We start from the raw sequence: 28,000 nt of genomic DNA, 5'->3' as shown, positions 1-28,000 counted from the left end.
AGGGGAGGTCCCCCTGCTTTAGACACTTGCTTCTCCCCGGGGCCCGGCGCCCTCCCCTGCTGCGCACGCGCGCCACCGCCCAGTGCGCACGCGCGCTGCTGCCCGTCGGGTCCCGCAGGCGCGGTGAATCGAACGTCGAGAGGGCGGTGGGCGGTGCGGAGTGCCGAAGCGCCTTGCTCCCAACCATCGGCCCAGTCCGGCGGTTCCGAGGCCTTGCCAGGCGCCGTGCGCGGCTCTGCCTGGACTCGGAGAAACGCGGGTACGTTTAGGGACACCGGGGATGAGGGCCCAGCCCGGACTCTGGGGAGTCCATCAGTGCGGGACGCGGGTGGGCGACCTGCGGACGGGCTGGGGTCAGGGGCGTCCCCGTGTTGCCGGAGCCGGAGCCGGGGGCGGGGTTCGGGCCCTGGCTGGTGAGGCGTCAGGGGCCGACGGAGCCCCGAAGTAAGAACTCCGCGGCACGTGCAGCACTAGGGAGGAGGGGCGTGCCCGGGGCGCAGCCTCCGGAGTTGGTGGCCGGAATAGGTGTGGCCTGTGGGGAAGAAGGGCCGGCCAGGGAGATGCGGTCTGCAAGGGGAGAGGAGGCACTTCCAGGACGGATGGTCCTCTTGGGAGGAAGTTGCCCAGGACAGATGCAGTTCAGGGAGGGAAGAGCCAGAGCTCGTCCAGGGTAGATGGGGCCTGGGGATGTCAGCGGGGTGCCAGCGGCCAGATGCAGCTGCGTTGTGAGACAGGGACCCCAAGGCTGATGCAGCTTCAAGAGAAGCGGAGCTCAAGGGAAGATGAAGCCTGGAGGAGAACTTGGGGGCTCAGGGTGCAAATGCACCCTGCAAGCGAGAAAGGGGGACTCAGAGTGCAAATGCACCCTCCAGGTGATAAAGGGGGGCTCAGAGTGCAAATGCACCCTCCAGGCAAGAAAGGGAGCACCCTTGGGGTGATGTGTCCCTGGCAGAGAGGGCAGGGAGGCGCTGGGGGCAGATGCATCCTTAAGGAGAGATGAGGAGGCCCTGAGGCTCGGGCGGGTTGAGGTCCCTGGGCATAAGCAGTTGAGATGGCACCCAGGAGCTGCTCAGGGTCGGGGAGCCGTGGCCACCGTGTGAGCTCCTGGTCATTGGGGAGGGAGGGGAGAAAGCCTGGCATTCCTTAGCAGTGTTCTTGCTCCCAAGACGTTCTCAGCAGGTTTTATGGAATGAGTTGTTGAAGGGAGTGAATGTCCAGTCCTGAGATCCCTGAAGTCCCACCCGAGTTCACTGCTAGTGCCCCTCACCCCACATGTCTACCTGAACTGAGGCTCCATGAACAACTGCCTTTCTCAGCAGCCTGGCTGTGCTGTGGTTCCCTCGGTGCATCTGGGAGCCAGGGGCCTTCGGACTCCTTCTGTAGCTTCCTGTGAGCCCTCATTGACCACGGCACCTTCCTTCTTTTCTAGGGCATCTGCCTGAGCCTGCTTTTCTACAAGATGTGGGGATTTTTGACGCACCCTGTAGTGGTGACCGCCGACATCAACTTGCACCTTGTGGCCCTGACTGGGATGGGGTTACTGAGCCGGCTGTGGCAACTCACCTACCCGCGGGCCGTGGTGTAAGCAAAATGACTGCATTCCCAGCGTGAATTGAGAATCATACTTTGTGACAGGAGGGGCCTTACTGAATAGCATAAATAGGAAAGTGAAATCCTGGCTTCTTGGTGATGGATGTTTTTGGCAGTGAGAGGAGAGACCAATCTGTCCCCAGGACAGCCCCAGCAGAGTACGTCTTTTAGGTCTTGCCTTCTGGGTCTGTGGCAGGTGAAATCTGGCCCATTAGATGGGTGCAGTAGAGGAAAATCTGGTTGCCAGCCTTAGATAACAGTTTTAAAGTCTGGATGGCAGAGGACTGATGGATTTGGAAGTGAGTCTTCACTGTTGACAGCACTCAGAATGTGTTTTTGTCATAATGGGAAGTGATTGCTATTAGTATTGAAGGGCTGTTTATTAACTGATTAATGCGTGTTCTTTTTTAACTTTTTATTATGGAAAATGTCAAACATATGCAAAAGCAGGGCCCCCCACACACACCAGTATATTCATTACCCAGCTTCACCTGTATCAGTTCGCAGCCAGCCCCCTCCCTGCAGTGGAACTCTGAAGCAAATCCTAGACATGTTGTATTCATAGATAATTCAGTGTATCTGCAAAATATGAGGATCCTTTTTTTTTTTTTGAGACAGAGTCTTGCTCTGCCACCCAGGCAGTAGTGCAATGGTGTGATCTCAGCTCACTGTGACCTCCACCTCCTGGCTTCAAGCAATTCTCCTGCCTCAGCCTTCTGAGTAACTGGGATTACAGGCACCTGCCACCACGCCTGGCTAATTTTGCTATCTTTAGTAGGGATAGGGTACCACCGTGTTGGCCAGGCTGGTCTCAAACTCCTAACCTCAGGTGATCTACCCATCTCAGCCTCCCAATGTGCTGATATTACAAGCGTGAGCCACCTCGCCTGATGGAGGATTCTTAAAAATCACATAACTGCGGTTGCATTGTCATGCCTGAGAAATTGACTGCTCGGTTATCTTCACATTTCCCTGATTGAAAACATGTTATTGCAGTTGATTCCCACATTTTCCCTTCATACTTGCAACCGTTTCATTGGGTCATCAGGTCTGATCCCTAGCCACAGACGTGCTTCTGTCGGGGACGGAGGTGGGTGGATAGGAAGGATTAGCCTCGTGTCCTGGGAGGTCTTTCAGCAGGTTGGCTTGTAGTATCCACCTAAATCAAATTTGAGGGAGAGACAGAATCTGTATGGGGCAGGCATGCTGAGTGCCAGCTGTGCTTGGTGAATTCCCATGTCTCTGTAGGTGGATGATGCTGTATGTGTCTTAATGTTTGGGGATGGGAAACAATTGGGGCAAACGACCCACCCTTTGCTGATCACCCACCCAGAGTCATTTGGAAACACATAGACATTTATCCTCACACTTTGTTTATAGTTAAGATTCTAACTGAATACAATGTGCGGGTTTTTTTTCCAGTTTTGACGAAGTATATTATGGGCAGTACATCTCTTTTTACATGAAACGAATCTTCTTCTTGGACGACAGTGGACCACCATTTGGCCACATGGTGCTGGCCTTGGGAGGTAGGCGTCATCAGTTAGGAGAGTAGCCCCTGCCCGTCAGGACCTGAAACACATTTAAACTTATCAGTGAATTTCTTAAGGGCAGAAACCAGGTCTTATTATTGATGCATCTTGTTTATTGCTTGCCACAGTACTCTAGAAATGTTCGCTGAATAGAATGGTTACTGATTAATCTTCTGTTTCAGGTTATTTAGGAGGATTCGATGGCAATTTTTTGTGGAACAGAATTGGAGCAGGTAAAAGATAATTTTCATTTCCCTTATGAATGTGCACAGGTTAGAATGGAGACATTATGGCTTTCGCAGGGATTAGCAACTGTGGCTTTTTTTTCCCTTTTATACCTAGTCCCACAGAAACTGCCTTATTAATCTGAGTCCAGGAAATAATAAATGGGTTGGATGCAAGTGAAAGACTTGAAAAGTCTGGTAAAAACCTTAGTGTTTATTTACAGTCCTTATTTTATCCCTTGTTTTTGGTACATGTATTACATAGCATCTCATTGCAATTATCTTTGTACATGTAAACTTTGTACATTGCCACAATGTTTTTGAAAATAGGTAGGGTAAATGTACAAGTAAAATAGTAACTTTCGAATCCTTAGTCACTCTTCCTTTACCTCCTGAGATCAGGTTCTGTGCCTGTGCAAAGCTAATTTCAAAGCCTTCACTCATAGTTTACCCACTCTGCTGCTGATGTGGTTTCCAGTTTTGTAAACGTGCATTTTAGAGTCTGTGAACATGATGGCATTATGTGAAAACATACCTGCAGGCCGGGCGTGGTGGCTCATGCTTGTAATCCCTGCACTTTGGGAGGCTGAGGCTGGCAGATCACAAGGTCAGGAGTTCGAGACCAGCCTGGCCAACATAGTAAAACCTCATCTCTACTAAAAAAAATACAAAAAATTAGCCAGGCATGGTGGTGGGTGCCTATAATCCTAGCTACTCGGGAGGCTGAGGCGGGAGAATCATTTGAACTTGGGCGGTGGAGGTTGCAGCCAGCTGAGATCATGCCACTGCACAGCAGCCCAGGCAAGCGTGAGACTCCGTCTCAAAAAAATAAAAAACAAACACACCTGCAGCACATGGAGATGGTATGTGCACGGCGCAGTCAGCTCAACAGTGTGGTTGCTTTTCCAGAATACAGTAGCAACGTGCCTGTGTGGTCTCTGCGTCTGCTGCCAGCACTCGCCGGGGCCTTGTCGGTCCCCATGGCCTACCAGATAGTGTTGGAGCTCCACTTTTCTCATTGTGCCGCCGTGGGAGCTGCTCTGTTGATGCTTATTGGTAAGACCTGGGCCCCCACCTGCTCTTGCTGTCATGCAGGGAAGAACCGAGCCTTTGGCCCAGAAGATCATGTGGGCTTAGTAGGCGAGCTGCCCTGGAAAGTGTGTCTGGTTCATCCAGATTTGACGCTGCGAGGCTGACCCTATGGCTGTGGGATTGCTGAACTGTGGGTTCAGACTGTTATCAGCAGTGGGACTATGGCAGTAGAAAACTGCCCAGATGATGCTGCAAAGTCCATGCACATGTGGGCACCTCCATGTCCATCCAATCCTGTGACCAAATGACAACTTCCCCTTGTTCCACCACCTCCCAGGCCTTGGCCAGTAGAGATGGACTCATGAGTCAGTGGATCCTCTTCAGAGAGGGTCTTCCAGCTCATGTTTATGAACAGATGAAATTAAATCAGATGAAAAATTAGATTACGCTGGGCGAGGTGACTCACACCTATAATCCCAGCACGTTGGGAGACTGAGGCAGGTGGGTCACTTGAGCCCAGGAGTTTGAGACCAGCCTAGGCAAGATAGTGAGACTGTGTCTCTACAAAAAATGAAAAAAGGGCTGGGTGCAGTGGCTCATGCATGTAATCCCAGCACTTTGGGAGGCCCAGGTGGGCAGATCACGAGGTCAGGAGTTTAAGACCAGCCTGGCCAACATGGTGAAACCCTGGCTCTGCTAAAAATACAGAAAATTAGCCGGGCCTGGTGGCAGGTGCCTATAATCCCAGCTAGTCAGGAGGCTGAGGCAGGAGAATCACTTGAACCCGGGAGGTGGAGGTTGCAGTGAGCTGAGACCGCACCACTGCACTCCAGCATGGACAACAGAGCAAGACTCCATCTCAAAAAATAAAACAATAAAAATTTTAAAAATTAGCCAGGTGTGGTGGCATGAGCCTGTAGTCCCAGCTACTCAAGAGCCTGAGGCAGGAGGATCCCTTGAGCCCAGGTGGTCAAGGCTGCAGTGAGCCATGATCGTGCCATGCACTCCAGCCTGGGAAACAAAGCAAGACCCTGAGTCAAAAAAAAACCACACAGGAGAAAAAGAGATGTTGTGTATTAGGTGATGACTGTGTAAGGCTCTGTTTTCACATTCACAGCAGCCCTACCCAGTCGCATTACTTCTGAAGTCTGCCTTTCTTCGTAAATGTTTCTCATCCTTATACATTTGTCCTTGCTACCTTAAAATCGACACGTATTTCCTCTTCGTAACAGAGAATGCGCTCATCACTCAGTCAAGGCTAATGCTTTTGGAATCAGTGTTAATATTTTTTAATCTGTTGGCCGTGTTGTCCTACCTGAAGTTCTTCAACTGCCAAAAGCAGAGGTATGGAAAGTGGGGTATCTACCTTCCTAGTCAATGAGAACAGAGAATCTGGGTGCTTTGTTGACCTGAGGTGGTCTGGTACCTTTTCAATTTGAGGAGTTGCTTGCTTAATATGTATATATATATATTTTTGAGACGGAGTCTCTGTCACCCAGGCTGGAGTGCAGTGGTGTAATCTCGGCTCACTGCAACCTCCAATTCCCAGGTCCAATTGATTGTCCAGCCTCAGCCTCCCGAGTAGCTGGGATTATAGGCATGCGCCACCGTGCCTGGCTAATTTTTGTGTTTTAGTAGAGACTGGGTTTCACCATATTGGCGAGGCTGGTCTCGGACTCCTGACAACAGGTGATCCACCCACCTCGGCCTCCCAAAGTGCTGGGATTATAGGTGTGAACCTCTGTGCCCAGCACTAAATACCTTTTGGTCCCCTAGTTTTTTGGGGCTTGGGCCCTAGCTTGTGACTTCATAAATGCATCCTCATTTTTCTGTAATTTAAACTAGCTGGACAAAATTTTTTGAGCAAAAAGAAAAATCCTGCTGGGACGGATACTTTGGGAGATGGGAATTCTTTCTTATTGCACTTGGGGCTCAGCACGGCCAGCCGACCCAGAAAGATTTCTCTGAGGAATGTGGAGCTTCTCTAGCCTTTTGGTAATAGTGTCTGGGCTGAGCGCGGTGGCTCACGCCTGCAATCCCAGCACTTTGGGAGGCCAAGACAGGCAGATCACAAGGTCAGGAAATTGAGACCATCCTGGCTAACACTGTGAAACCCCATGTCTACTAAAAATCCAAAAAATTGGCCAGGTGTGGTGGCACGTGCCTGTAATGCCAGCTAGTCAGGAGGCTAAGGCAGGAGAATCACTTGAACCTGGGAGGCAGAGGTTGCAGTGAGCCGAGATCACGCCATTGCACTCCAGCCTGGGTGACAGAGCAAGACTCCGTCTCAAAAAAAAAAAAAAAAAAAAGAAATAGTGTCTGAATGATTCCTATCTCCATCTGCTCTGTTTTTATTCCAGCCCTTTTTCTCTGAGCTGGTGGTTCTGGCTAACACTGACAGGGGTCGCTTGTTCCTGTGCGGTGGGGTGAGTTTGAGCCTCTGGTCGTGGGTGGTGTCCTCTTCCTCCTCGTGTTTCCTGTCTCATATTAACTGCATCGCAATCATGTCTTTGCAGCATCAAGTACATGGGTGTATTCACGTACATGCTCATGCTGGTTGTCGCAGCCGTCCATGCCTGGCACCTGATTGGAGACCAGACTTTGTCCAATGTAGGTGCTGATGTGGAGTGCTGCGTTAGGCCGGCCTGTGTGGGGCAGATGGGGATGGTGCAGCGGGTATTGGTGAAAAGACTCAACTCCCCCATGCTTCAGAAGCAGTCAGGCCTGGCCAGCCTCGCCTGTCGGCTTCTGCAGGTGCCTCTGTATGGGAGGCTGGAGTTTCTATCCCTTTTTCTAAGCTCACAGTGTCTGGAGGAGGGTGCACCTTTCTAGGTAGTAGAACATGACTTTTCCGTGAATCTCTGGCAGGTCCGTGTGTTCTGTCACTTGCTCGCCCGAGCAGTGGCTTTGCTGGTCATCCCGGCCGTCCTGTACTTACTGTTTTTCTACGTCCACTTGATTCTGCTCTTCCGCTCTGGGCCCCACGACCAAATCATGTCCAGTGCCTTCCAGGCCAGCTTAGAGGTGAGCGGTGAGAAGGAAGATGATAGCGGGCCCAGAGTTTTCTTATGAACACATCCAGTGCACATTAGCGCTTGGGTCAAGAAATGAGGAATCCACGTCAGTGTTTCTGTTTTTGTTTTTTTTTTTTTGCGGGGTCGCGGGTGGCGGGTGGCAGCAGAGTCTTTCTCTGTCACCCAAACTCCGCCTCCTGGATTCAAGCAAGCCTCCTGCCTCAGTCTCCCAAGTAGCTGGGATTACAAGCGCCTGCAACCCCACGCCCGGCTAATTTTTTGTATTTTTAGTAGAGATGGTGTTTCACCATGTTGGCCAGAGTGATCCACCTGCCTCGGCCTCCCAAAGTGAGCTGCTGCGCCTGGCACCTGAGCATTTTAAAGTCAAGTCCTACAAACCCTGGGCAGTTTCACCTGCCTTAAGGGCCACACTCAACTGTGACCTTCATTCCTGTGAACCTCGCAGCAGTGCTCGAAGGTATCGGTGGAGGCAGTCAGGACTGTGGTTCCTGAAGTCAGCCAGGCCTGCCGACGGCCAGTGCTGTAGTGCTGTGTGTTTCAGCAAGTTGTTTAGCTCACCCCAGTCTTGGTTTTCTCATCTCTTAGACAGACGTCATCATTGCTTTACCTCACAGGATGCTTGTAAGAACTGAATAGGGTGCACATGGAAGGCTGAACTGAGTGCTTTGCCCAGAGGCAGCATTTGATCAGACTTAGCGCTAATTATGGCTCTATAATGTAATGTGACATGATTAAATGGTAGTTCATTATCGCTATTACAAGAGTGGCCACTACCTTGAACATCAAGGCAGGAGTGGCCATCGGGAAGCCTGGCTTAGGGTCATTATTTTTTCTGTCTCTCACTCACCAACCTTCTGCTTCTGTCTCAGGGAGGACTAGCTCGGATCACCCAGGGCCAGCCGTTGGAGGTGGCCTTCGGGTCCCAGGTCACTCTGAGGAGCGTCTTTGGCAAACCTGTGCCATGCTGGCTTCACTCCCACCAGAACACCTACCCCATGATGTAAGAAAAGTGACTCTTACTCTGAAGATGATTAAAGGCTTTATTTGCTCATAGATTTCTTATCTTAGCAACTTTCCATTTCTTTGAGGAAGTTTGTTTGCAGGACACAAGGAAGTTGAGCTGCCCAGGTGCCCATTGCCAGTGAGCTTAGTGGTTCCCAGGTGTTGCTGGGAACCACGAGGGGACTTGGCATGTGGCAGGGCTCAGGGTGGGCCCCAGCTCTGTGGCTGTGGCTGATCTCCTTGCTGCCTGCCTAAATCATCTGATTTCGGCTCCCCGTGGTGTATTTATTTTCCCTGAAACCCCTTGCGTAGTGTTTGTTGAAATCTGCTTCCCTTTGCAGAAACTTAAGGAGAAAGACCTGTGGGCCTGATCGATGACCCACTTCCAGATACGTTTCTTTTCCTTTCTTTTCTTTTTTTCACAAATAGAGATGGGGTCTCACTATGTTGCCCAGACTGGTCTCAAACTCCTGGGCTCAAACAATTCTCCCACCCCAGCCTCCCAAAGTGCTGTGATTACAGGCGCGAGCCACTGCGCCTGGGCCAGATACATCTCTGTTGACTTCACACAGATATGAGAACGGCCGAGGCAGCTCCCACCAGCAGCAGGTGACCTGTTACCCCTTCAAAGACGTCAATAACTGGTGGATTGTAAAGGATCCCAGGAGGTGAGTGCAGGTCCGCGACTCCAGAGCACAGCTCCCCTGCTGGCCTGGCCGGCGAGACCCTGGGACACCGTCCTGGACCCCCTTCTTTCCCTCCCTCACTGACTCCAGTCACCGTCATGGCCTTGAATGCCAGCTCAGTGCTAAGTCTAGGGTCAGAGGAGTAGATCATTAGACCCTGAGTGAGCAGCCTGTTCAGTAGGTGCTCTGAGGAGGTTCCCGGTGAGCCTCGATGCCCCGAACTGCCCTCTCCCACCGCCCCCTCCCTTCCTCAAAAAACAAAGAACTCCCCTCCTGCAAAAGTGGCATCATTGCACAGACCCCAGCTAGAGGCGCCCCTTGCTCTCACTCCCACATCCAGTCCTGTGGATTCTGCCCCCAATCAAGCTTTCCAGCCGTCCTGGTCGCCGTCTCCCGATGGTGTCCTCCCACTGCTGCCTGCCCAACTCAAGCACCTGCAGCCCGAGTGGGCTGCTTTTTTTTTGAGACAGAGTCTACCTCTGTCACCCAGGCTGGAGTGCAGTGGCATGATCTTGGGTCACTGCAACCTCTGCCTCCCAGTTCAAGCGATTCTCCTGCCTCAACCTCCCGAGTTGCTGGGACTACAGGACCACCACCACGCCCGGGTAATTTTTGTATTTTTAGTAGACACGGGTTTCACCATGCTGGCCAGGCTGGTTTTAAACTCCTGACCTCAGGTGATCTGCCCTCCTCAGCCTCCCAAAGTGCTGGAATTGCAGCATGAGCCACCGCCTGGCCCCCTCATACACTCTGATTGGTGGATGGCCTTCAGGATTCCTCGGCGGTCCTGGTACATTTGTCACTGTGGTGTTTGTGGAGAAATTCAGAGCAATGCAGGTGTGGTGACCGCGGGTGGAATCACATTTGGAAAGTGACCTTTGGTTTCAGAAAAGAGCTCAATCCGTGTCTGTGCTTTGCTTTCGTGTGTTCCGCTTGTGTGGGGCACTCAGGCTGGGAGGCAGCCTCGGCCACGAGAATTCAGAGCTCGTGCCCCTCCGGTGCAGACGTTAGCTCGAGGGTACCAGCTCTGCGTGGTCCCGACAGCACTGCGTCTTCCAGGCACCAGCTGGTGGTGAGCAGCCCCCCGAGACCCGTGCAGCATGGGGACATGGTGCAGCTGGTCCACGGCATGACCGCCCGCTCCCTGAACACGTGAGTGTGCCCACCATCGGCTCGCCTGCACCCGTGGGTTTCCTCTGTGGTTCTCTGTTCAGAGCAAAACGTGAGCCCTGCCTTGGGCCACCGCCTCCTGTCTCCCCCTCATCTGCATGTGTAGTAGCTCTTAGACCTACATTTTGATGCCGGAAGGGGACCCGGGCCTGGTGCGGAAGGGAGGGGCTTAAGAGGAAGCAGAGGCTCTGGGAGGTACGACTCATCCTGGGAGAGCTAGAGGTCTGTGGATGAGTGGGCAAGGATGGGCTGCGAATGTCGACGTGTTTTCTATGCGGAGAATGGGGTTTGGGCGCTCCTCCATTCAAGTATGAGTGAGTCCAAGAGGCCTAGAAGTTTGGGCATGAGTGGAGCCTCGAAGCCTTCTTCCCTGTTGCTCCTTCGTCCTTGTCCAGCTTGCCTTCCCGCAGCGCTGGGCACCGTGGCTCACACCCTCATCCTCCCTCCCTGGCTACCCTCCCTCACTCCCTGGAAGAGACCGCCGCCTCTTCCTCCGCTGCTCTCAGTCTCCGAGGGTTCTCCGGCCTTGCTGCCTCTGCTCAGCCCCAGTCCCAGGGCTGCCCATCCTGCACCTCCACCTGGCTGCCCAGGGCTCACCTCAAGCACCATGACTCCCAGCTCCACAGGGGCGGTCACTGGCTCTGGCTCTTCTGGTCCTCCCTGGAAAAGGCCCAGTGGCCAAGGCATCACCTGGCTCCTTCCCCTCCTCTCCCGTCACATGTGGATTCCGTTGGGAGATCCTGTTTCTCAGCCTTCAGAACCAGCCTTGGGCAGTGATCCTTCCTTCTCCCTCCACTCCCACCTCCTAGGGCCTGACCTCGCAGCAGCCCAGCCGGCCTGGGGACCACGCGCAGCCTGCTCGCGTTGCTCCTCTGTGCTCAGTGACTCCCGTCACACTGGGTTCTCCCACCGAGGCCCCTGGCGACCCTGCCATGTTTCCCCTCTGCTACCCTGGCTCCCCCTCAGCCCTGAAATGACCACCCACGGCCCCCACGGGGCCTTCACACTTGCTCCCTCTGTGGGAATGTTCTTGGACTTGGCCCCTCCATGGCCCACTCTATGTAGGGGTCTGCTGGGATGTCACTGCGTCAAAAAGCATCTCCTGGGTGCTGTCCCCTATTTGTTTTACTAGTGGCACTCCCACAGCTGCACGCTCTGCCCACCAGCACGATGGCTGTTTCCCAGAGGGCTGTGAGGGCCTCGTCTTGTTCACAGCTGGGTCGCTGCTCCTAGACAGTGCCAGGTGCTTGGTGCGGTACCACATGGTTACTGAGCGTGTGGATTAAGAGGAAGTGTGTGTTCCTGGCCGGGCTCGGTGGCTCACACCTGTAATCCCAGCACTTTGGGAGGCCAAAATGGGCAGATCACTTGGGGTCAGGAATTCAAGATCAGCCTGACCAACATGGTGAAACCCTGTCCCTACTAAAAAATACAAAAATCAGCTAGGTGTGGTGGCACATGCTTGTAATCCCAGCTACTTGGGAGGCTGAGGTGGGAGAATCACTTGAACCTGGGAGGTGGGGGTTGCAGTGAGCCGAGATTTTGCCATTGCACTTCAGCCTGGGTGACAGAAATGAGACTGTCTCAAAAAAGAAAAACAAAGAAGTGGGTGTTCCTGAACATTGAGGTTGATAGCACGGGGGCAGCCTTTTCTCCAGCATAACTGCTGGGTCCTGAGGGCAGGTGGCCGCGTGCAGGGCCGGGCAGCTTAGCCCCGCGTGCTGGTGCTGCATGCCGGCATCACAGCCGTGCCGGGTCGGGCCTAGGCTTGTGGTTCCTGCCTCTGAAACTTGGTTTGCTCGTCTAACAGGTGGAAGGTTCCACAGCAGTGTCCTTTTCCCCTGGAAATATTCCCGCAGGGTCTCCTGCCTGTTAGCATCCATTCATCACCGAGCCTCAGGACCTGCAGTCGCGGGATCAGGCCACGCCTTCTGGCTGAGCCAGCTTTGTTTCTGAAAAGCAACTTTTTCCCCCTGAAAGATTTAGTGACTGCCTTTGAGAGGAGTTCAAGGAATTCCTTCTGAAATCTTTGTCTGGGTTTTCCAGGCATGATGTTGCGGCCCCCATGAGTCCCCATTCACAGGAGGTCTCCTGCTACATCGACTATAACATCTCCATGCCCTCCCAGAACCTCTGGAGACTGGTGAGTAAGGCTGCGGCTAGAGCAGTGGCCATCAGTAATGAGCGCTTCCTCACACGGAGCGCCCCCTCATACGGAGGGCTCCCTCACAGAGTGCTCCCTCACTCAGAGCACTCCCTCACACGGAGCACTTCCTCACACGGAGCACTCCCTCACTCAGAGCGCTCGCTCACACGGAGTGCTCCCCCACATGGAGCGTTCCCTCACTTGGAGCACTCCCTCACACGGAGCACTCCCTCGCAGAGTGCTCCCTCAGTGCTCCCTCACTCGGAGCACTTCTTGACACAGTGCTCCCTCACACAGAGTGCTACCTCACTCGGAGCACTCCCTGACATGGAGAACTCCCTCGAGCATTCCCTCACACGGACTGCTTCCTGGCACAGAGCACTCCCTCATATGGAGCACTCCCTCACATGGAGCACTTCCTAACACAGAATGTTTGAAACCACCATTGAGAATAATTATTTTTCTTTGCTTTAAGTTCCCTCAGTTGAGGCTGGATATTTAGAATAATTGTGATTCAGATGTCAAGTTACATAACTTTTATTCGTACGTAAAGTCACAGATGCTCTCACAGGGAACAGACGCGACTTCCTCTGTGGAACTGGGGAACCTGATGGTTTCCCGCATCAGAGGCCTGCATTCACTCAGATTCTAAATACTTTGTGTTTGCTCCAAGTTGGGCGCCAGCTGCTCTTGTGACTCTGTTGGGTGAAAGTTCTCCCAGCCTGTTCAGCCTCAGGAGCAGGTCCTGAACATGAGACATGAGCTCTGGCCACCCCCCCTGCCACGATGGTCCAGGAGAAATTCCATTTCTCAGGATTTCCCTGGGACAGGCTTAGCCATGAGTGTGTGGGATGTTCCCGAGGTGCTCGGTCTGTGGTCACCTTTCCTTTGAGTGACCAGGGCCACCTGCTCCCCTTACAGAATTGGGTCTCCTGGGAAAGGTTCCATAAAAAGTGTTCCATTACTGAACCGTGTTGCCATCTGAATCCAAGGATGTGAGTGCTAAATGCAGCTCCCGCCCCGAGACCACGGTAACAGCACCGGGCTTATTTGAAGTCACACCCCTACCCCTAGCTTCCCTCTGGCTTCAGCAGTTCCTGCTTACACAGGCCCAGCCTGTTTTGGGTCTCGATAGAGTGAGCACCATGTCCTCATGGCAGCCCTCACAGCAAAGCTTCCCCACCCCACCCCCCCTCCCCTCCCCTCCCCTCCCCTTTGAGACTGGGTCTCTGCCGCCCAGGGTGGAGTGCAATGGCGTGATCATGGCTTACCACAGTGTTGGCCTCCCAAGCTCAGGTGATCCTCCCACCTCTGCCTCCTGAGTAGCTGAGACTACAGGCATGCACCACCATGCCCAACTAAATTTTTTTTTTTTTGAGAGTCTTGCTCTGTCGCCCAGGCTGGAGTGCAGTGGTGTGATCTCAGCTCACTGCAATCTCTGCCTCCTGGGTTCAAGTGATTCTCCTGCCTTAGCCTCCCAAGTAGCTGGGACTACAGGTGCCCACCACCATGCCCAGCTAATTTTTTTATTTTTAGTAGAGATGGGGTTTCACTGTGTTGGCCAAGCTAGTCTCAAACTCCTGACCTCAAGTGATTGCCTGCCTCGGCCTCCCAAAAAGCTGGGATTACAGGCATGAGCCACCGCACCTAGCCCCCAGTTAATTTTTTAATATTTAATTTTTTTACATTTTTATTCTATTCCAAGACAGTCCGATTTTTTAACTTTTTTGTAGAGATGGGGTCTTGCTGTGTTGTCCAGGCTGGTCTTGAACTCCTGGGCTCAAGCCGTCCTCCCACCTCAGCCTCCCAGAGTTGCTGGGATAACAAGTGTGAGCCGCCGCTCCTAGTTGACTGTTCCATTTTCATGCAGAGTGCACCCCTCTGCCCCGCTTGCCTTCTCTGTGCTCTGCATACCTGTGTGTGTTCCACATCTCCCTCCCCTCCTCCGTAATCCTTCCCTGATGTGAGTGCTATGCACCCGCCCCTTCTCACAGACACCCTTCTCTGTCCTTTCTGACAGCCCCTTCAGCACCAGGAGCCCACATTTCAAGTGACCGAAGTTCATGGAACAAGGAAGGAGGAGCATGCATGGGGTGTGCGCGCCTGGCCCGCAGTGTGGACTCCGGCCAGACCTCCTCATGCCTGCTCCTGCCTAGCTTCTCGGGTTCTCTGGTTGTTGATGATAAAATGGGGAAATGACAGCCACGTGACATCATGGGGTCATTGTGAGGCTCTGGTGTATTAGGCTGTGACAAGGCAAAGTGCATTTCAGACATTAGTTATCTTTTTTATTACTCGATACGAGCACATCTCTAAGCCGTATCTTGCAGGCACAGTGTCTGGCCTTCATTTGAGCCGTCCTCGAGTCCTGCCACATAAGACATGCTCGCTTTTTGGCCATTGCTCTGAGCCCTCTCAGTGAATAGGCTTTGCGGAGAGGCATGAAGAACATTAGGCTTTGTATTTTCTGAGGAGACATCTTGTGCAGCCTTGGCACGGAGGAGGGTGCGCTTCCCCACAGAACCTCGGAATAGTCAGGGGCCCAGGAGGTTCTGAGGCATCCCCAGGGTGACTTAAGGCCCCCAGGCAGTGACATGGGCCACACTCAACAGAGCCCAAGAGAAGTCAGAATCAGAAACTGAGGGTCACAAATCTGAACGTGACCTTAGAGAGCATTCAGCCCAATCACTTAGTCTACAGAGGACGTGACTGGAGCACGTGAGGTGGGGCGACCCTCCCAAGGCCACAGCCGGGGCTAGGATCCAGGTTCTGATCCAGCCCAGGTGCCATGGGCATTGGGAAGGAAGCCCAGCACCAGCCTCTTGTAACTCCTGTCACTTGGGGGCTTGTCCCTTTATCCCAGGCTCGAGTCAGTATCATTGTTTGGTGACAGGTCTTTATTTTTACATTGAAGGGAATTTGAAAAGGAATGAAATAATCCTTGAGGTCTCTTTTTGCAGGAAATTGTGAACAGAAGATCCGACACAGAGGTCTGGAAGACCATCCTCTCAGAGGTCCGCTTTGTGCACGTGAACACTTCCGCTGTCTTAAAGGTAGGGACGCTGTCCGTGGCTTGGCCTGTCCTGAGCTGTGGGCTCCAGTCTGTTCCCTGAGTCCCTCAGGCTACACCGCCTCTCTGCAGGCGGAACACTTGATTCAAGTCATCATACCTTTACTTTACACTGAGGGAGGGGGGCTTTTGTACCTTACTGGGATGGAATCCTAATGTGAAGCTCCCACAGGGCCATCTGCTGACAGCGTGCCCTGGGTAGCGGTTCCCCTTCCAACCCGAGTGGACATGGGAGCCGCAGCCTTCCCATCATGTCCTTTTCTCTCCTGCGATGTCACCAGCTGAGCGGGGCTCACCTCCCTGACTGGGGGTTTCGGCAGCTGGAGATCGTCGGGGAGAAACTGTCCCGGGGCTACCACGAGAGCACGGTGTGGAACGTGGAGGAGCACCGCTACGGCACGAGTGAGTCCGCGGCACGGCTCCGCCGCTCTGGGAACACGCTCGAGATTTTGATAACACCCAAAACAGAGTTCTCGTTTTGGTGGGAAGGGAACCAAGCACATTCTGCATGCTTAGTGGCAGGTCATCTCCCTCCTTGCTGCCCGCACCCAGCTGTGGCTGTAGCATCTTAAGACGCTTCTTCCGAGGTGTTGCTGGAAGACAACCAGTTTAGCCCCATGCAAGTGGGCCTTCTCAGGGTGGAGGCAGCCTCATTTGACCGGGTGGTCCTGGGTGTCGGGGGAAGACTACGTTGAATGATGCCATTGCTGGTGGGTTGCTGGAAAGGCAGGAAGCCAGCTTTTGGCTGCGCTGACAGCTTCTGTGCTAAGCTCCTGACCTTGTGCTGCCCGTCTGTTGTGCTCATGTATGTTCTGCCAGGCCAGGAGCAGAGAGAGCGGGAATGGGAGCTGAACTCACCTGTGCAGGTGGACGCCAGCAGGAACCTGAGCTTCATGGCCAGATTCTCAGAGCTGCAGGTGATGAGCGGCCAGGGGAAGCTGGCCTTGCTCACTGAGCACTGATTCCTCACCAGGGAGGCCTGGGAGCTGCACAGGCCTCAAACCAGAGTGAGGCCTTGACGCTGGGCCACAGGCTCACCACAGGATGAGTGTCTCCTCTCTCCAGTGTAGGGGACTCTGTGACACCCCTGGCCCACACCCTGTGGCCCTGTGGTCAGGAATAGGGGCCCAGGAGGTTCTGCAACATCACCAGGTGTCTTAAGGTCCCCAGGCAATGACATGGGCCACACTCAACAGAGCCCAAGAGAAGTCAGAATCAGAAACTGAGAGTCACAAATCTGAACGTGACCTTAGAGAGCATTCAGCCCAATCACTTAGTCTACAGAGGAGGTGACTGGAGCACATGGGGTGGGGCGACCCTCCCAAGGCCACAGCCGGGACTAGGATCCAGGTTCTGATCATGCTGCCTCTGATGCATGATCCAGATGAACTTGAGGTGGGACAGTCCACGTGCGAGGGGCAGCAGTGTGCTCCTTGGCCAAATCGACATGCAGCGGGAGGCGTCCCCGTTCCTCTCAATCTCAGAGGGCTCTGCTTTGTTCCAGTGGAGGATGCTGGTGCTGAGAAGCGATGACTCAGAACACAAGTACAGCTCCAGCCCACTGGAGTGGGTCACCCTGGACACCAGTATCGCCTACTGGCTGCACCCCAGGACCAGCGTAAGCAAGCGATGCTGACAGCTGACGGTCATAGACGCATTCTGTTTCTTGAGAACTCTTGTGGCATTACAGCAGCCATGTTGCCCTAGAAAGTACTGGGTTTCTCCAGAGCTTTTCCTGACAAAGGCCTGTGACTTGCTTTGCTCTAAACGCTCTGGCAGCGTGTGTGCTTGTTGCTGAAGGAAACCCAGCTTGATTGCTTTTGTGGGGACACATCGTTCCCCTTTTCCTGGCGAAAGTGCTTTGAAGATCTGCGTGGCACTTGCTGGTGGAGCTGGCTGGTGCTTTGTTGATGTGTGTACCGTCTCTCTCCACCTGGCAGGGGGAAAGCCTCGGCAGGCCGGGCACACCATCAGTGCCCCATAAAAATTCACTGAACGGGCAGATGCTGGAAATGCCCGCCTTTTTCCTCCTCCCTCAGAGGCGGGTAGCTTGGCTCAGCACACGCACTGAAGGCAGAGGCACAGGCCCAGAGGTCCGCCCCGGCCCTGCCACCAGCCCCGCCACCAGCCCCGCCCCGGCCCTGCCACCAGCGCCGAGCGCACTTGCATTCTCCTCTGTAGACAGTGGCCGTGACAAAGTGGAGTCATCTGCTCCCAGTTTTCAGTTTCTAATTACAAAATTGAGAGCATCAGGTTTTTTGGTTTTTTTGTTTGTTTTTGACAGAGCCTGGCTTCATCGCCCAGGCTGGAGTGCAGTGGCCCAATCTCGGCTCACTGCAACCTCTGCCTCCCGGGTTCAAACAATTCTCCTGCTTCAGCCAGAGTAGCTGGGATTACAAGTGCCCACCACAATGCCCAGATAATTTTTGTATTTTTAGTAGAGATGGGGTTTTACCATGTTGGCCAGGCTGGTCTCGAACTCCTAACCTCAGGTTATCTGCCCGTCTTGGCCTCCCGCCACCACACCCGGCCTGCATCAGTGCTCTTAATGAAAGGTCTGAGTAGCAGCAGACCTGTCCACAGCAGTAGTGAGGCCTAGTGGATGGGGCTGTGCCAGGGCCTATTTTTAACTCTGCTGAAGTAGCGTGTGCATCTCAGTGCCTTTCATGTGTCCTCTTCCTTCCCTGAGCGGAGGGCAGGTGGCTAACGGTGTCTCCCGTGTGCCTTTAGGCTCAGATCCACCTACTTGGAAACATAGTGATCTGGGTTTCGGGCAGCCTCGCCCTGGCCATCTACACGCTGCTGTTCTTGTGGTACCTGCTCCGACGGCGAAGAAACGTCCATGACCTCCCCCAGGGTTAGTACACCTCCCGCGTGGCTTTTTTCTTTTTAATACAGATAGCGTCTTGCTATGGTGCCCAGGCTGGTCTTGAACTACTGGGCTCAAGGGATCCTCCCGCCTCGGCCTCCCACAGTGCTGGGATGACAGGTGTGTGCCAGTGTGCCCGGCCCACAGCTCATTTGTATGTCTCTTCCTTCTGCTGCCAAGAGTTCACTGCTTCAGGTGACAAACCAAGTTTATAGAAACCAGCCCTTAAGGCAGCCTTTTTGTTGCTGTATTAAGGACACTTGTTTGTCTCCCAAGAAACAAAATGTTGCAGTGACGTTCCCACATTGCATCAGCGGTGTATCCGGTGAAGTGCAGCATGGCGGGTAGGAATTGCCTTCTTGGTCCCATGCTGCCCGTATGCGCTGGAAATGGCTGGATAAAATGGGCAGCCAGGCCAGGCGCAGTGGCTCACACTTTAATCCCAGCTCTTTGGGAGGCCAGGAGTTCAAAACCAGCCTGGGCAACATAGTAAGACCCCTGTCTCTATAAAGGCCTGTGGGAGCAGCACAGCCGCTGTAGCTCAGACCCTCTCCCGCAGATGCCTGGCTGCGCTGGGTGCTGGCGGGGGCGCTGTGTGCTGGGGGCTGGGCCGTGAACTACCTCCCGTTCTTCCTGATGGAGAAGACACTCTTCCTCTACCACTACCTGCCCGCGCTCACCTTCCAGATCCTTCTGCTCCCTGTGGTCCTGCAGCACATCAGCGACCATCTGTGCAGGTGTGGGGGCTGTGTCACCAGTGGCTGGGTCAGGCAGCAGCCCTCTGCTGGAATGCCCCAGAGCAACAGACACATGGGGTGCAGCCAGCCTCACCCATTTCACCCTAACTCACATTCTCCTGGCCCCTCTGGGGAATGCAGGAGGTTCAGAAGAGGTCCAAATGAGGCCCCACAGGAACCCAGAGAGAGAAGTCGAGGCCAACAGAGATGAAAGCGGTGTGGGTGGGGAGGTGGGGGAGGGATGAAGAGGTGTGAGTGGTCTGGAGGATGCAGGAGCAGGGAGCAAGGCCCAGGAGGCTCGGGGGTCAGGAGGGGCAGCTGCTTACAGGCAGGGTGTGTGGTGTGGTAGAGAACCCAAGAAAGCTAAACCGGAGTGTGTTTGGAGGCTGGAGTGCAGGTGAGGGCCTCTCAGCCCTCTGGCATCTGCGTGGGGGTGGCCTAGCCACTGAGGAAGTCTGAGGAATACTCAGGGGGGCCCCTCTCAGTGCATCCAGGCAGGAGATGGTCACGGGTGGTGGGAGACAAGAAACAGAAACCTGAACGCAGAACCCCAGGCCTCGGGAGGCGACCGTGTGGACAGCAGATGCCAAGACGGGGCCGGGCAGGGAAGCCGCGGTGGCCGCCATCCTCCCCCACACTGCTCTGACCTTTGCAGGTCCCAGCTCCAAAGGAGTGTCTTCAGCGCCCTGGTGGTGGCCTGGTACTCCTCTGCATGCCACGTGTCCAACACGCTGCGCCCACTCACCTATGGGGACAAGTCACTCTCGCCAGAAGAACTCAAGGCCCTTCGCTGGAAAGACAGCTGGGACATCTTGATCCGAAAACACTAGAACAAGAGTGTGGCAGAGAATGCCCTTGCTGGAGTCGAGACGAGGTCGAAGGGTTTTGGTCAGTGTACTTAATGAGCAGGGTGCCCCACGCTTGGAGGACGTGGGCCGGGCTCAGTAGGGACTCCACCGGAATGCGTGGTGGCCTCATTCCTGAAAAGCCCTCCTATGAGCACCTCCTTTTGTGCAGTTAATTTTTTCTCGACAATGAAGAACATGTTCCCGCCATGTCCTCACTCCTGAGAGGCCCTGAACTAAGACACAGTGAGTGTTTCAGCGGCCAGCGTAGGAGTCATCGAGGAAAACAGCTGAGAACCCAGGGCTAGCAGCGGAGCAAGTGACAGCCTCACCAGACCAACGCCTGGTCCTTGCTAACCACTGCAGGGTGGTTTGATCTGGTGGCCCAGTCTCCTCCATGAATGCCCGCCAATGGGAGCAAGTCCCACCCCGGCCCTCAGCGAGCCCAGCAGGCATCCCTGGACAGCTCCTTGTCAGAAGAGCTGCCTGCATGGGAGCCAGGCTGGGCTTGCGTGTCATTTTCTGACAGCATTGAGGCTGGCCCTCCGCACTGTGCTGTGTGGAAACCCTCCCACCTGAGATGCCACTGAGACGTGGCTGAGTAGCATCTTCCTCCCCCATGGCCAAGGTCTGTGTCATCCATACAGCTCCTTGCCCCTACTTTGTCTTTTTTAATGTAATTAAAAAAGGGACAAACTGGCATTCGTAGTTGGTGTTATTTATTGATTTCTCCTCCAAAGGGGCCTACACTTAACAAAACCATTACAGCTACGGGCTCAGCTCAGTTCACCACGGCACGTCTGCGTCACTACTGTGGCTGAGCCTGGACGGAAGGGGGCTGGGACTGCCTGTGGCAGCAGTAGGGGATACTTTACAGAGACAGCGGCAGCCACCACGCAAGAGGGAGAACCAGGTAACACAGACACGGGTGCTCACGTGAGGCCACAAGCTCCACATGGCACAAAGGAGGCTCGCTGGCTTCGGGTAGTCACGTCTGCTGGCACCTGGGTGATCCAGTGTATGCTGCAGCCAGAGGCACCACTCCCTGGACCTGGCCACCAGCCACCCCCGGGTGGGACAGCCTGTCCAGACAGCACCTTGTGCTTGGGGGCTCCTGTGAGGATCAGTGAGGGCCCAACCCCAGGCAGGACTACGCATGGACACAGTCCTGTCAGCAGGGACAGACCTGGCCTCCGCTGCCGTCTACCCTGCTGCACGGGCTCCCAGCCTGACCCCACATGAGAGCCTGTGTGTGCTGCTGGGTGCTCCCGGGATGCCCGCCTTGCTTCTCTGCCTTTAAGGCACAGGCAAGGGGGGAAAACATCCCTCCGAGGCTCCCCACATCTGTGTAGGCCACGCTGGACTGCAAACCGCTGGTGGGTCATGAAATTCAGTTTGTAGGCCACCACCAGCCTGTGTTACAAAAACAGAACAAAACAAAACATGAGGATGTGTAACAAAAACGGAACATATATGCTCACAAAACTTTTGAGTTGTGTTGAGTGTGTAAGAACCAGATCAGACTGGAAAAAAAATCTCTGTGTGGGTTCACTGTCAAAAAACACCAGGCCAGTCATAGTATCCAAGCTGTTTCCTCAATCTCCCCAATAATATGTGCCTCACACTCCTCCAGAAGCCTCCCAAGCTTCCTGCACATTCTGTGTAACTTCTTGGTGGCCTAGAGAGAGAGCTTTAAACCACAGTGAGCCTGAGGAAGCGGCTGACAACCGCAGGAACACGTCAGTGTCCCACATCCAAGTTTCCATTCCGAAGTGACGCAGGCCTCGCTCCTGACGCCACCCTGGGATGGAAGCAGTGTGTGTGGGTGGGCATCCCCTGGCTCGGTCCCTGAACACACATGTGGGGTGGAAGACCTGTCTCCAAGGCTCAGCGCAGCACGGCAGCCCCTCAGTGGGGTCTGCTGCTGGACTCCAAGTGCGACCGTTTGCCAGAGGTCAGCATCCCAGGCTGGTCCCCTGGCTCAGAAAAGGTCCTCTTGTAGCTCCGCCCGTTGGACCCTCCTCGGTGCCATTTGCAGATGTCACCATTCAGAATGTCCTGGATGTGCTGCACGATGAGGTTGATGGCAACTGCGCCAAGAGACACACAAGCAGCAGGTCAGCCGCATCCATCCTCCCTGGAGACCGCCCCTCCCGCAGCATCGGCCAGGGGTGAGAGCCCAACCTCTGCCCTGATGCACAGGTCTGCGTGCTGGGGCATTGGTCGGTTCAAATCTCAGCACACAGAAACACGCATCAGGACACAGCAAAATAAGACTCAGCTTGGTCTTCCAGGGATTTACGTTGAGAGTGTCTGTTCAAAATACTTTCTGCTAACAGTTTTGAATGTGTATATATATATATATATGTATGTATGTTTTAAGAAACAGGGCCTTACTTTAGTGCCTAGGCCACAGTGCAGTGGCCCCATCACAGCTCACTGCAGCTTTAACCTCCCAGGCTCATGCAATCCTCCCACCTCAGCCTCCCAAGTAGCTGGGACCAGAGGCACATGCCACCACGCCCAACTAATTTTCTTATTTTCTGTAGAGATGGTGTCTGCCTATGCTCCCCAGGCTGATCTTGAACTTCTGGGCTCAAGTGATCCCCTGCCTCAGCCTCCCAAGATGCTGGGATTACAGGCGTGAGCCACTGCACCCGGCTACATAAATTTTCAAGCATATTTTAACCCTGTGCTGCAGATCAACGCTGCAGGCCTCATGCGCAGGGGAGTGCTCAGTAACTACCCGCTGGCGGAACTCTCCCTGCCTCAGGCTCTGGGAGGGGTGGGGGAAAGCCCAGCAGGCCAGCTTCTTACCCATATTGTCCACTCCTCGCGGGATGATCACGTCGGCATACTTCTTTGTCTGTAAGGCACAAGGGGGGGTTCTCGTGAGGACTTCTCCTTCAAAGGTGGTTTTAAGATGCTCAGAAACTGATGCAACCGCAGGAGGGGTGGCCCTGAGGTGCTCAGGGTTACTGGTGTTATCGGCAGATGGGGGACAGGGACTGTCAGCAGCCAGGTGTGAAATGCCATGATCCGCAAAGGCAGAGACTGCAGCTGAAGCAGCCGAAAGAACTGCCCCTTCCAGCGTTCCTGGTCTATTATAGGGGACAGCTGTCTACGCTGACTTAACTCACTGGCCAAGCTAAGTGCAGCACTTCTACAAGTGTGACATTGCTCCTCTGGAATTATGAAGCTTCTGCGAATACCCTGGCACAGCCATGGGACAGCCACAACCACGCATAAGCACTGCAGGCAGACAGCGAGGGTGCCTTGCTCCCTCATCCATCCGCTCACGTGTTCAGTGCTGACTGACTCATTCCCTGTCCGACGCTCTGCTGCTAAGGACAGGGATGGAGATACACCAGGAAATGCAGGGCGGCTGGGGAGAGACTGCAGCCAGACAGTAGGGCGCTCCAGAGAGAGGGAAGCTGCCCAGAGAACATGCCTGAATCCGGCAAAGCTGAGGGAAGGGGGAGGGCAGGGCCTGGGCCTAGGGATGGAACTTGGAACGGTTGGTGCTGCTGGCATGTGGATTTGGGCCAAGGAGGCGGCAGAAGAGATGAGCTGCAAGAGGCAGACAGGGACGAGTCCCGGGGACAGCTGTGTCTGCAGCTGGTGGAGCCTCATTTCACGAAAGCATGAGCGCACAGGCAAGGGCTGGTTTCCATTTTGATCCGATTGACGGGCGGGAGGAGTCCGGGAGAGCTGACAGTCTTAACTGCCAGCAGGGATGGGCCTGAATACAGCCGGGAAATACCTACGAGGTCCGGGGAGAGGACAGCACAAGCGACTCAACATGGAGGGAAAGGAAAAGGAGGCTCAAGAACAGCTCTGGGTGGGGCCGGGGGCCAAGCGTGGGAGCTCACGCCGGCGATCCCACCACTTTGGGAGGCCGAGGTAGGTGGATTGCTTGAGGCCAGAAGTTTGAGACCAGCCTGGCCAACATGGTGAAACCCCATCTCTGCAAAAAAAAAAAAAAGGAAAAATTAGCCGGATGTGGTGATGCACACCTGTAGTCTCCAACTACTCAGGAGCCTGAGGTGGGAGGGTCACTTGAGTATGGGAGGTGGAGGCTACAGTGAGCCAAGATCTCACCATTGCACTTGGGCCTGTGTGGCAGAGAGAGACCCTGTCTCAAAAAACAAACAAAAAACGTCTGGGGCTTGGGCCCAGGATATGGCAGGTGACAGCACTTCCTCTATTCGGGTCGCTGGGTCAGATTTGATATCCAGAGTTTTACTGCAAATCACCTAGTTTTTGCCAAATGTCTTTCTGTGAATGAGAGAGACAGACTATAACAAGTGACCTTACTTTAAAAATTATATTTTAGAAATTTCAGAGACATGAATGCAAAAAAACCCAAAGTTTTTTTTTAAATAGCAGCAGATCAGCCAGGCATAGTGGCTCACACCTGTAATCTCAGCAGTTTGGAAAGCTGAGGTGGGAGGACCACTAGATCCCAGGAGATTGAGACCAGCCAGGGCAACGTAGGGAGACTCCATCTCTACAAAAATTTAAAAATTAACCAAGCATGGTGGTGCATGCCTGTGGTCCCAGCTACTTGGGTTGCTGAGGTGGAAGATCGCTTGGGCTTAGGAGGTCAAGGCTGCAATGAGCTGTGATTACACCACTGTACTCTGGCCTGGGCAACAAAGTGAGACTGCCTCATTTGAAAAAAAAGCCCAGGCACGGTGGCTCAGTCCCAGGATTTTAGGAGGCTGGACGGGTGGGTCACTTGAGGCCAGGAGTTCGAGACCAGCCTGGCCAACATGGTGAAACCCTATCTCTACTAAAAATACAAAAATTAGCTGGGCGTGGTGGCACACACCTGTAGTCCCAGCTACTCGGGAGGCTGAGGCAGGAGAATCACTTGAACGAAGGAGGTGGAGGTTGCCATGAGCCGAGATCACACCACTACACTCCAGCCTGGGTGACAGAAAGCGACTCTATCTCAAACAAAAAATAAAAGAGCAGACAGAACTTACTTGTCCTATGTATCAAAGGCAGGAATCTTGGTTTCAGTTCCTTTGTGCTGTGTTTTTACCTTAACCCACCAATGCTGTCTTTAAAACACCCCAATCTGAGCAGAGCCACAAGCCCCATCAAGTCAGAAACACAAGATGGAGAAATGGATGAAAAAGACAGGTGGGGGCACAGTGGGGAGTCCCTTCTCTCTGCCAGCCAGCCGGGATCTGGGCGCAGGGCTCGCTCTGAGTCTCAGAGCACTGGCCGGAAGCAGCCTGGGGACACAGGCCCTGGAGGAGCAGCTATCATGCACCCTCCAAGGGCCAGATCCCGGTCTTGGCAGTGAGCAGACTCAGGTGCTCCTGGGGTTCCCACTCTGCAGGGAATAAGGAAAGTACCCAGGACGTGCCCGATGATAAGTGCCCCAGAAAGAGGAAGCAGGCAGAGGCTGGCACTGGGTGCAGAGGGTTTTCAGTGTTGAATGCGGATGCTGGGTGAGGGCCTGGGGCAGGGAGGAAGTGGCCAGTGTGGATGTGGGAGAGATACGGGGCTTTTCTAGGCAGAGGGAGGAGCAGACAGAGAAATGTTTTTAGAGCTAAGAACTCCTCCCAGGGTATGTGGCTGTACTGAGCTAAATTCTTCTCCTTTTTTTCAAGAAGATCACTGTCACCCAGCACTCAGCCCTCTCACAGTGCTGGGTCCCACGTGTCCTTGTGAAAGGGGAAAGCGGGCTCTTAGCAGCGAGTGTGGGTACCGGCAGGCAGAACTCCTCGAAGGCCGGCTTCACAAAGGTGGTATACTGCGTCAGAATCTGCTCCAGGTCCCTCCCTCGGCGCACGTCCCGGAGAACTGCAGCGGCGAGAGCCAGGCGCGCATCAGACCTCGAGGCCGCCGCCAGCCTTGGCTCGGCAGGCAGGGAGGCCCTCGGCCGCCTTACCTCTTCGAGACAGCCTGACGTCGGAGTCGGTGTCCACGAAGAGGCGCAGGTGGAACATGTCCCGGATCTCCTGGCTGTAGAACACCAAGATGCCCTCAAACAGCACCACGTCTGCAGGGTACACCATCGTGGTCTCTGGTAACCTGAGACGGGGACGGGAAAAGGCCCTGCTGCAGACACAGGGTCTCCGGGGCCACGCACACAGCTTCTGTTCCTGGGACACTGACTCCGAGGGAGTGGGTGCGGGACCCACAGACATCAACTAGCCCAGTGGGGATATCTTAGTTGGCCCCTCTCCTCAGCCCTCCCGAGAACCGCCTGCTTACCTTGAGTGCGTCACAAAATCATAGGTCGGCACCTCCACAGTTTTGCCCTCCACGATGTTCTTTAGAGTCCTGTGCATCAAATCATTATCAAAGGCATCTGCAGGGATGGAGACAGAGGCAAGACAAGCCGGATGCCCTCGTGCAGCGGACGGCAGGGAACCCTCTCTGCTCTGGGGTCAGCAGAGCTGGGTGCTGGGGACACCGAGGACCCTAGCGCAGGTAGACTAAGGCCTGCCCACAGTTTGTGTCTGGCAGCAACAGCGCCCTCTGCAGCCCTGCAGACTACAGGATGACCCTGTCCTTGCTGTTCTCCGGCCCACACTCTGTGCCACTGGGATGTCAGAACACGGGTTTTCTGATCAGCTCTTGTGCGGGGTGAGTAGGCTGGGTCTCCGCTTCTCTCTCTTTCTGGGACTAACTGGTTAGACTGCGGCTTTGCAGGACTTATTCCCACAAGTCCTTGGGAAAGGCTGATCATGCCAGCCAGGGTGGAATCTTCCAGTAGCGGCAGGAGTCTCCGTGCCGCATCTGCCCCTTTACCTGGCCCAGAGCTTCAGGCCACCAGCGCCGGTTTACCCACTGCCTCCCACACTGGCCTCTCTGAGGACTTTGCCTCAAGGCAGAGGAGGGAAATGAAGGGCCACAGTGGGCAGAGCGTCTGAAGAGGGCCCTAAAGGCCACAACGTGGGAAGGGAAGATGGGAGGATTTTTCCAGGGTCACGGTTTTGGCAGGGCAGGGCTCCCCACCGTGCGACAGGCTTCCTGACTGGCTCCAACCACACTCCCATGGGGGCACCCAGGGCGCAGAGAACTCAGCAAAGTTCCCCTGACTTCACCGCGCAGGCAACTCCACTGCAGTCCGCATGGGGAACAGCTCAAGCCGGTCTGTATCCATCCAACCCTGGGCCCAAGCGCAGCTGGTCAGCGGACGCCCAGCCTGGGGTCTGCCCACCGCTGGGCTCTCCATGTACCTGGGTGGTCGAAATTGTACTGTCCCTTCAAAGCCTTGGCCTTCTGCTCTGCCGTCAGGACCTTGTAGAACCTGTCCTGGCTCAGGATAACCACCTTCCGCTGCCGCTGCTCCACCTCATTCTGCCCCAGCAGCTCCATGATCTTCTCACACACTGTTGACTAGGAACACAAAAGCGGGATTCCCTCCTGGAACCTCTCGTCCTGTGACAGGCACGGGGCCCCTCCTGGGGGCTTCGGCACAGGGCTGGCTTCTGGAGACACTGACCCACCTGTTCCCTGCGGGGATGCCCGGGAGGGGGAGGACACCAACAGGTGTGGATGGTCTCAGCGGGAGGGCCGCGGCGGCCCGACAGAGTCAGCACGGACTGGGGGCTCCGAGGGGCCCGGCCGGCGGAGAGGCTGTGGGGGACCCCCGAGGGCCGGAGCTCCAGCCCCTTGCCCGCTCCAGGCCGCCCCAGCCCACCGCGGCCCGCAGCCCCTTCCCTCCTACGCCCCTTCGCCCCTTCGCTCCCGCGCCCTGTCCCCGCCTGGGAAAGGACCCCTCGGCCGGGGCTGGAGTCTCCTCTCTGGACCCCGGCCGGACTGGGCCGCCCCGAGGCACCGGCGAGAGGCAAGACCTCGGCCTGCCCGGTCCCTTACCTTCCCGCTGGCAGTGCCGCCGCTCACCCCAATCAGAAAGGGCCGTTGGTGCGGACGGTCGACCTCCGGCGCGGCGCCCTCGCAGTCGTCGCCTCCTGCTGAGGCCATCTCGGCCTCCGCTCCCCCACATCAAATTCCCGCGCCCGCCCCTTCCCCAGGTCAGGGTGCCCGCCCGGCGCATTGGCCGGAGGCGACCCAGGAGACCACTTCCGGGAGT

General features: G+C 54.9%; 2 protein-coding genes across 9 annotated transcripts; one reads left to right on the top strand and one right to left on the bottom strand.

The window, feature by feature from the left end:
- The first annotated feature begins 104 nt into the window (after positions 1-104).
- On the top strand, positions 105-20,640 carry POMT1 (protein O-mannosyltransferase 1). 4 transcript variants are annotated; one of them, XM_064376846.1, is made up of 20 exons: positions 105-259; positions 1,430-1,581; positions 3,013-3,119; positions 3,305-3,355; positions 4,256-4,402; positions 5,611-5,722; positions 6,739-6,804; positions 6,895-6,988; positions 7,247-7,402; positions 8,283-8,413; positions 8,988-9,083; positions 10,161-10,253; positions 12,318-12,414; positions 15,378-15,470; positions 15,769-15,889; positions 16,307-16,404; positions 16,992-17,105; positions 18,218-18,344; positions 18,916-19,093; positions 19,749-20,640. In XM_064376846.1, exons 2-20 carry the CDS (start codon positions 1,460-1,462, stop codon positions 19,921-19,923), a joined length of 2,178 nt encoding a protein of 725 aa, XP_064232916.1. In that variant the 5' UTR covers positions 105-259; positions 1,430-1,459; the 3' UTR covers positions 19,924-20,640. The 4 variants fall into 4 exon arrangements, with proteins under 4 accessions (XP_064232916.1, XP_064232913.1, XP_064232922.1 ...); XM_064376843.1 differs by having other exon boundaries at positions 168-259; positions 18,916-19,838; XM_064376852.1 differs by lacking the exon at positions 10,161-10,253 and having other exon boundaries at positions 168-259; positions 18,916-19,838.
- Positions 20,636-27,979, bottom strand: UCK1 (uridine-cytidine kinase 1). 5 transcript variants are annotated; one of them, XR_010342936.1, is made up of 8 exons: positions 27,784-27,917; positions 27,144-27,303; positions 26,173-26,269; positions 25,847-25,989; positions 25,664-25,758; positions 24,773-24,870; positions 24,040-24,216; positions 23,830-23,905 (listed from the first exon to the last, which is right to left on the bottom strand). XR_010342936.1 is itself a non-coding variant. In XM_012457952.2 (7 exons), the coding sequence occupies exons 1-7, from the start codon at positions 27,889-27,891 to the stop codon at positions 21,847-21,849; spliced, it is 834 nt and encodes a 277-aa protein (XP_012313375.1). In that variant the 5' UTR covers positions 27,892-27,979; the 3' UTR covers positions 20,636-21,846. The 5 variants fall into 5 exon arrangements, 2 of the variants coding, with proteins under 2 accessions (XP_012313375.1, XP_012313377.1); XM_012457952.2 differs by lacking the exons at positions 23,830-23,905; positions 24,040-24,216; positions 24,773-24,870 and adding exons at positions 20,636-22,028; positions 22,756-22,804 and having other exon boundaries at positions 27,784-27,979; XR_010342935.1 differs by lacking the exons at positions 24,040-24,216; positions 24,773-24,870 and adding an exon at positions 22,756-22,804 and having other exon boundaries at positions 23,239-23,905.
- Positions 27,980-28,000: the final 21 nt, after the last annotated feature.

This window comes from Aotus nancymaae, unplaced genomic scaffold, assembly GCF_030222135.1.
Source record: "Aotus nancymaae isolate 86718 unplaced genomic scaffold, 86718_ANA_hifiasm-v0.15.2.pri h1tg000003l, whole genome shotgun sequence".
NCBI classification, from domain to species: domain Eukaryota; kingdom Metazoa; phylum Chordata; class Mammalia; order Primates; family Aotidae; genus Aotus; species Aotus nancymaae.
Note: the sequence above shows the minus strand (reverse complement) of the source record. Positions and strands in the feature narration are given on the sequence as shown.

Excerpts from the sequence above, each read along its gene's own strand:
- POMT1 (XM_064376843.1), top strand. The coding sequence starts at position 1,460 with ATGTGGGGATTTTTGACGCACCCTGTAGTGGTGACCGCCGACATCAAC. Across the intron at positions 1,582-3,012 it reads ACCTACCCGCGGGCCGTGGT|TTTTGACGAAGTATATTATG; the intron begins GTAAGCAAAATG and ends TTTTTTTTCCAG. Across the intron at positions 6,989-7,246 it reads GAGACCAGACTTTGTCCAAT|GTCCGTGTGTTCTGTCACTT; the intron begins GTAGGTGCTGAT and ends AATCTCTGGCAG.
- UCK1 (XM_012457952.2), bottom strand. The coding sequence starts at position 27,891 with ATGGCCTCAGCAGGAGGCGACGACTGCGAGGGCGCCGCGCCGGAGGTC. Across the intron at positions 26,270-27,143 it reads GTACAATTTCGACCACCCAG|ATGCCTTTGATAATGATTTG; the intron begins GTACATGGAGAG and ends CCATCCCTGCAG. Across the intron at positions 22,029-22,755 it reads GCGAGGAGTGGACAATATGG|TTGCCATCAACCTCATCGTG; the intron begins GTAAGAAGCTGG and ends CTCTTGGCGCAG.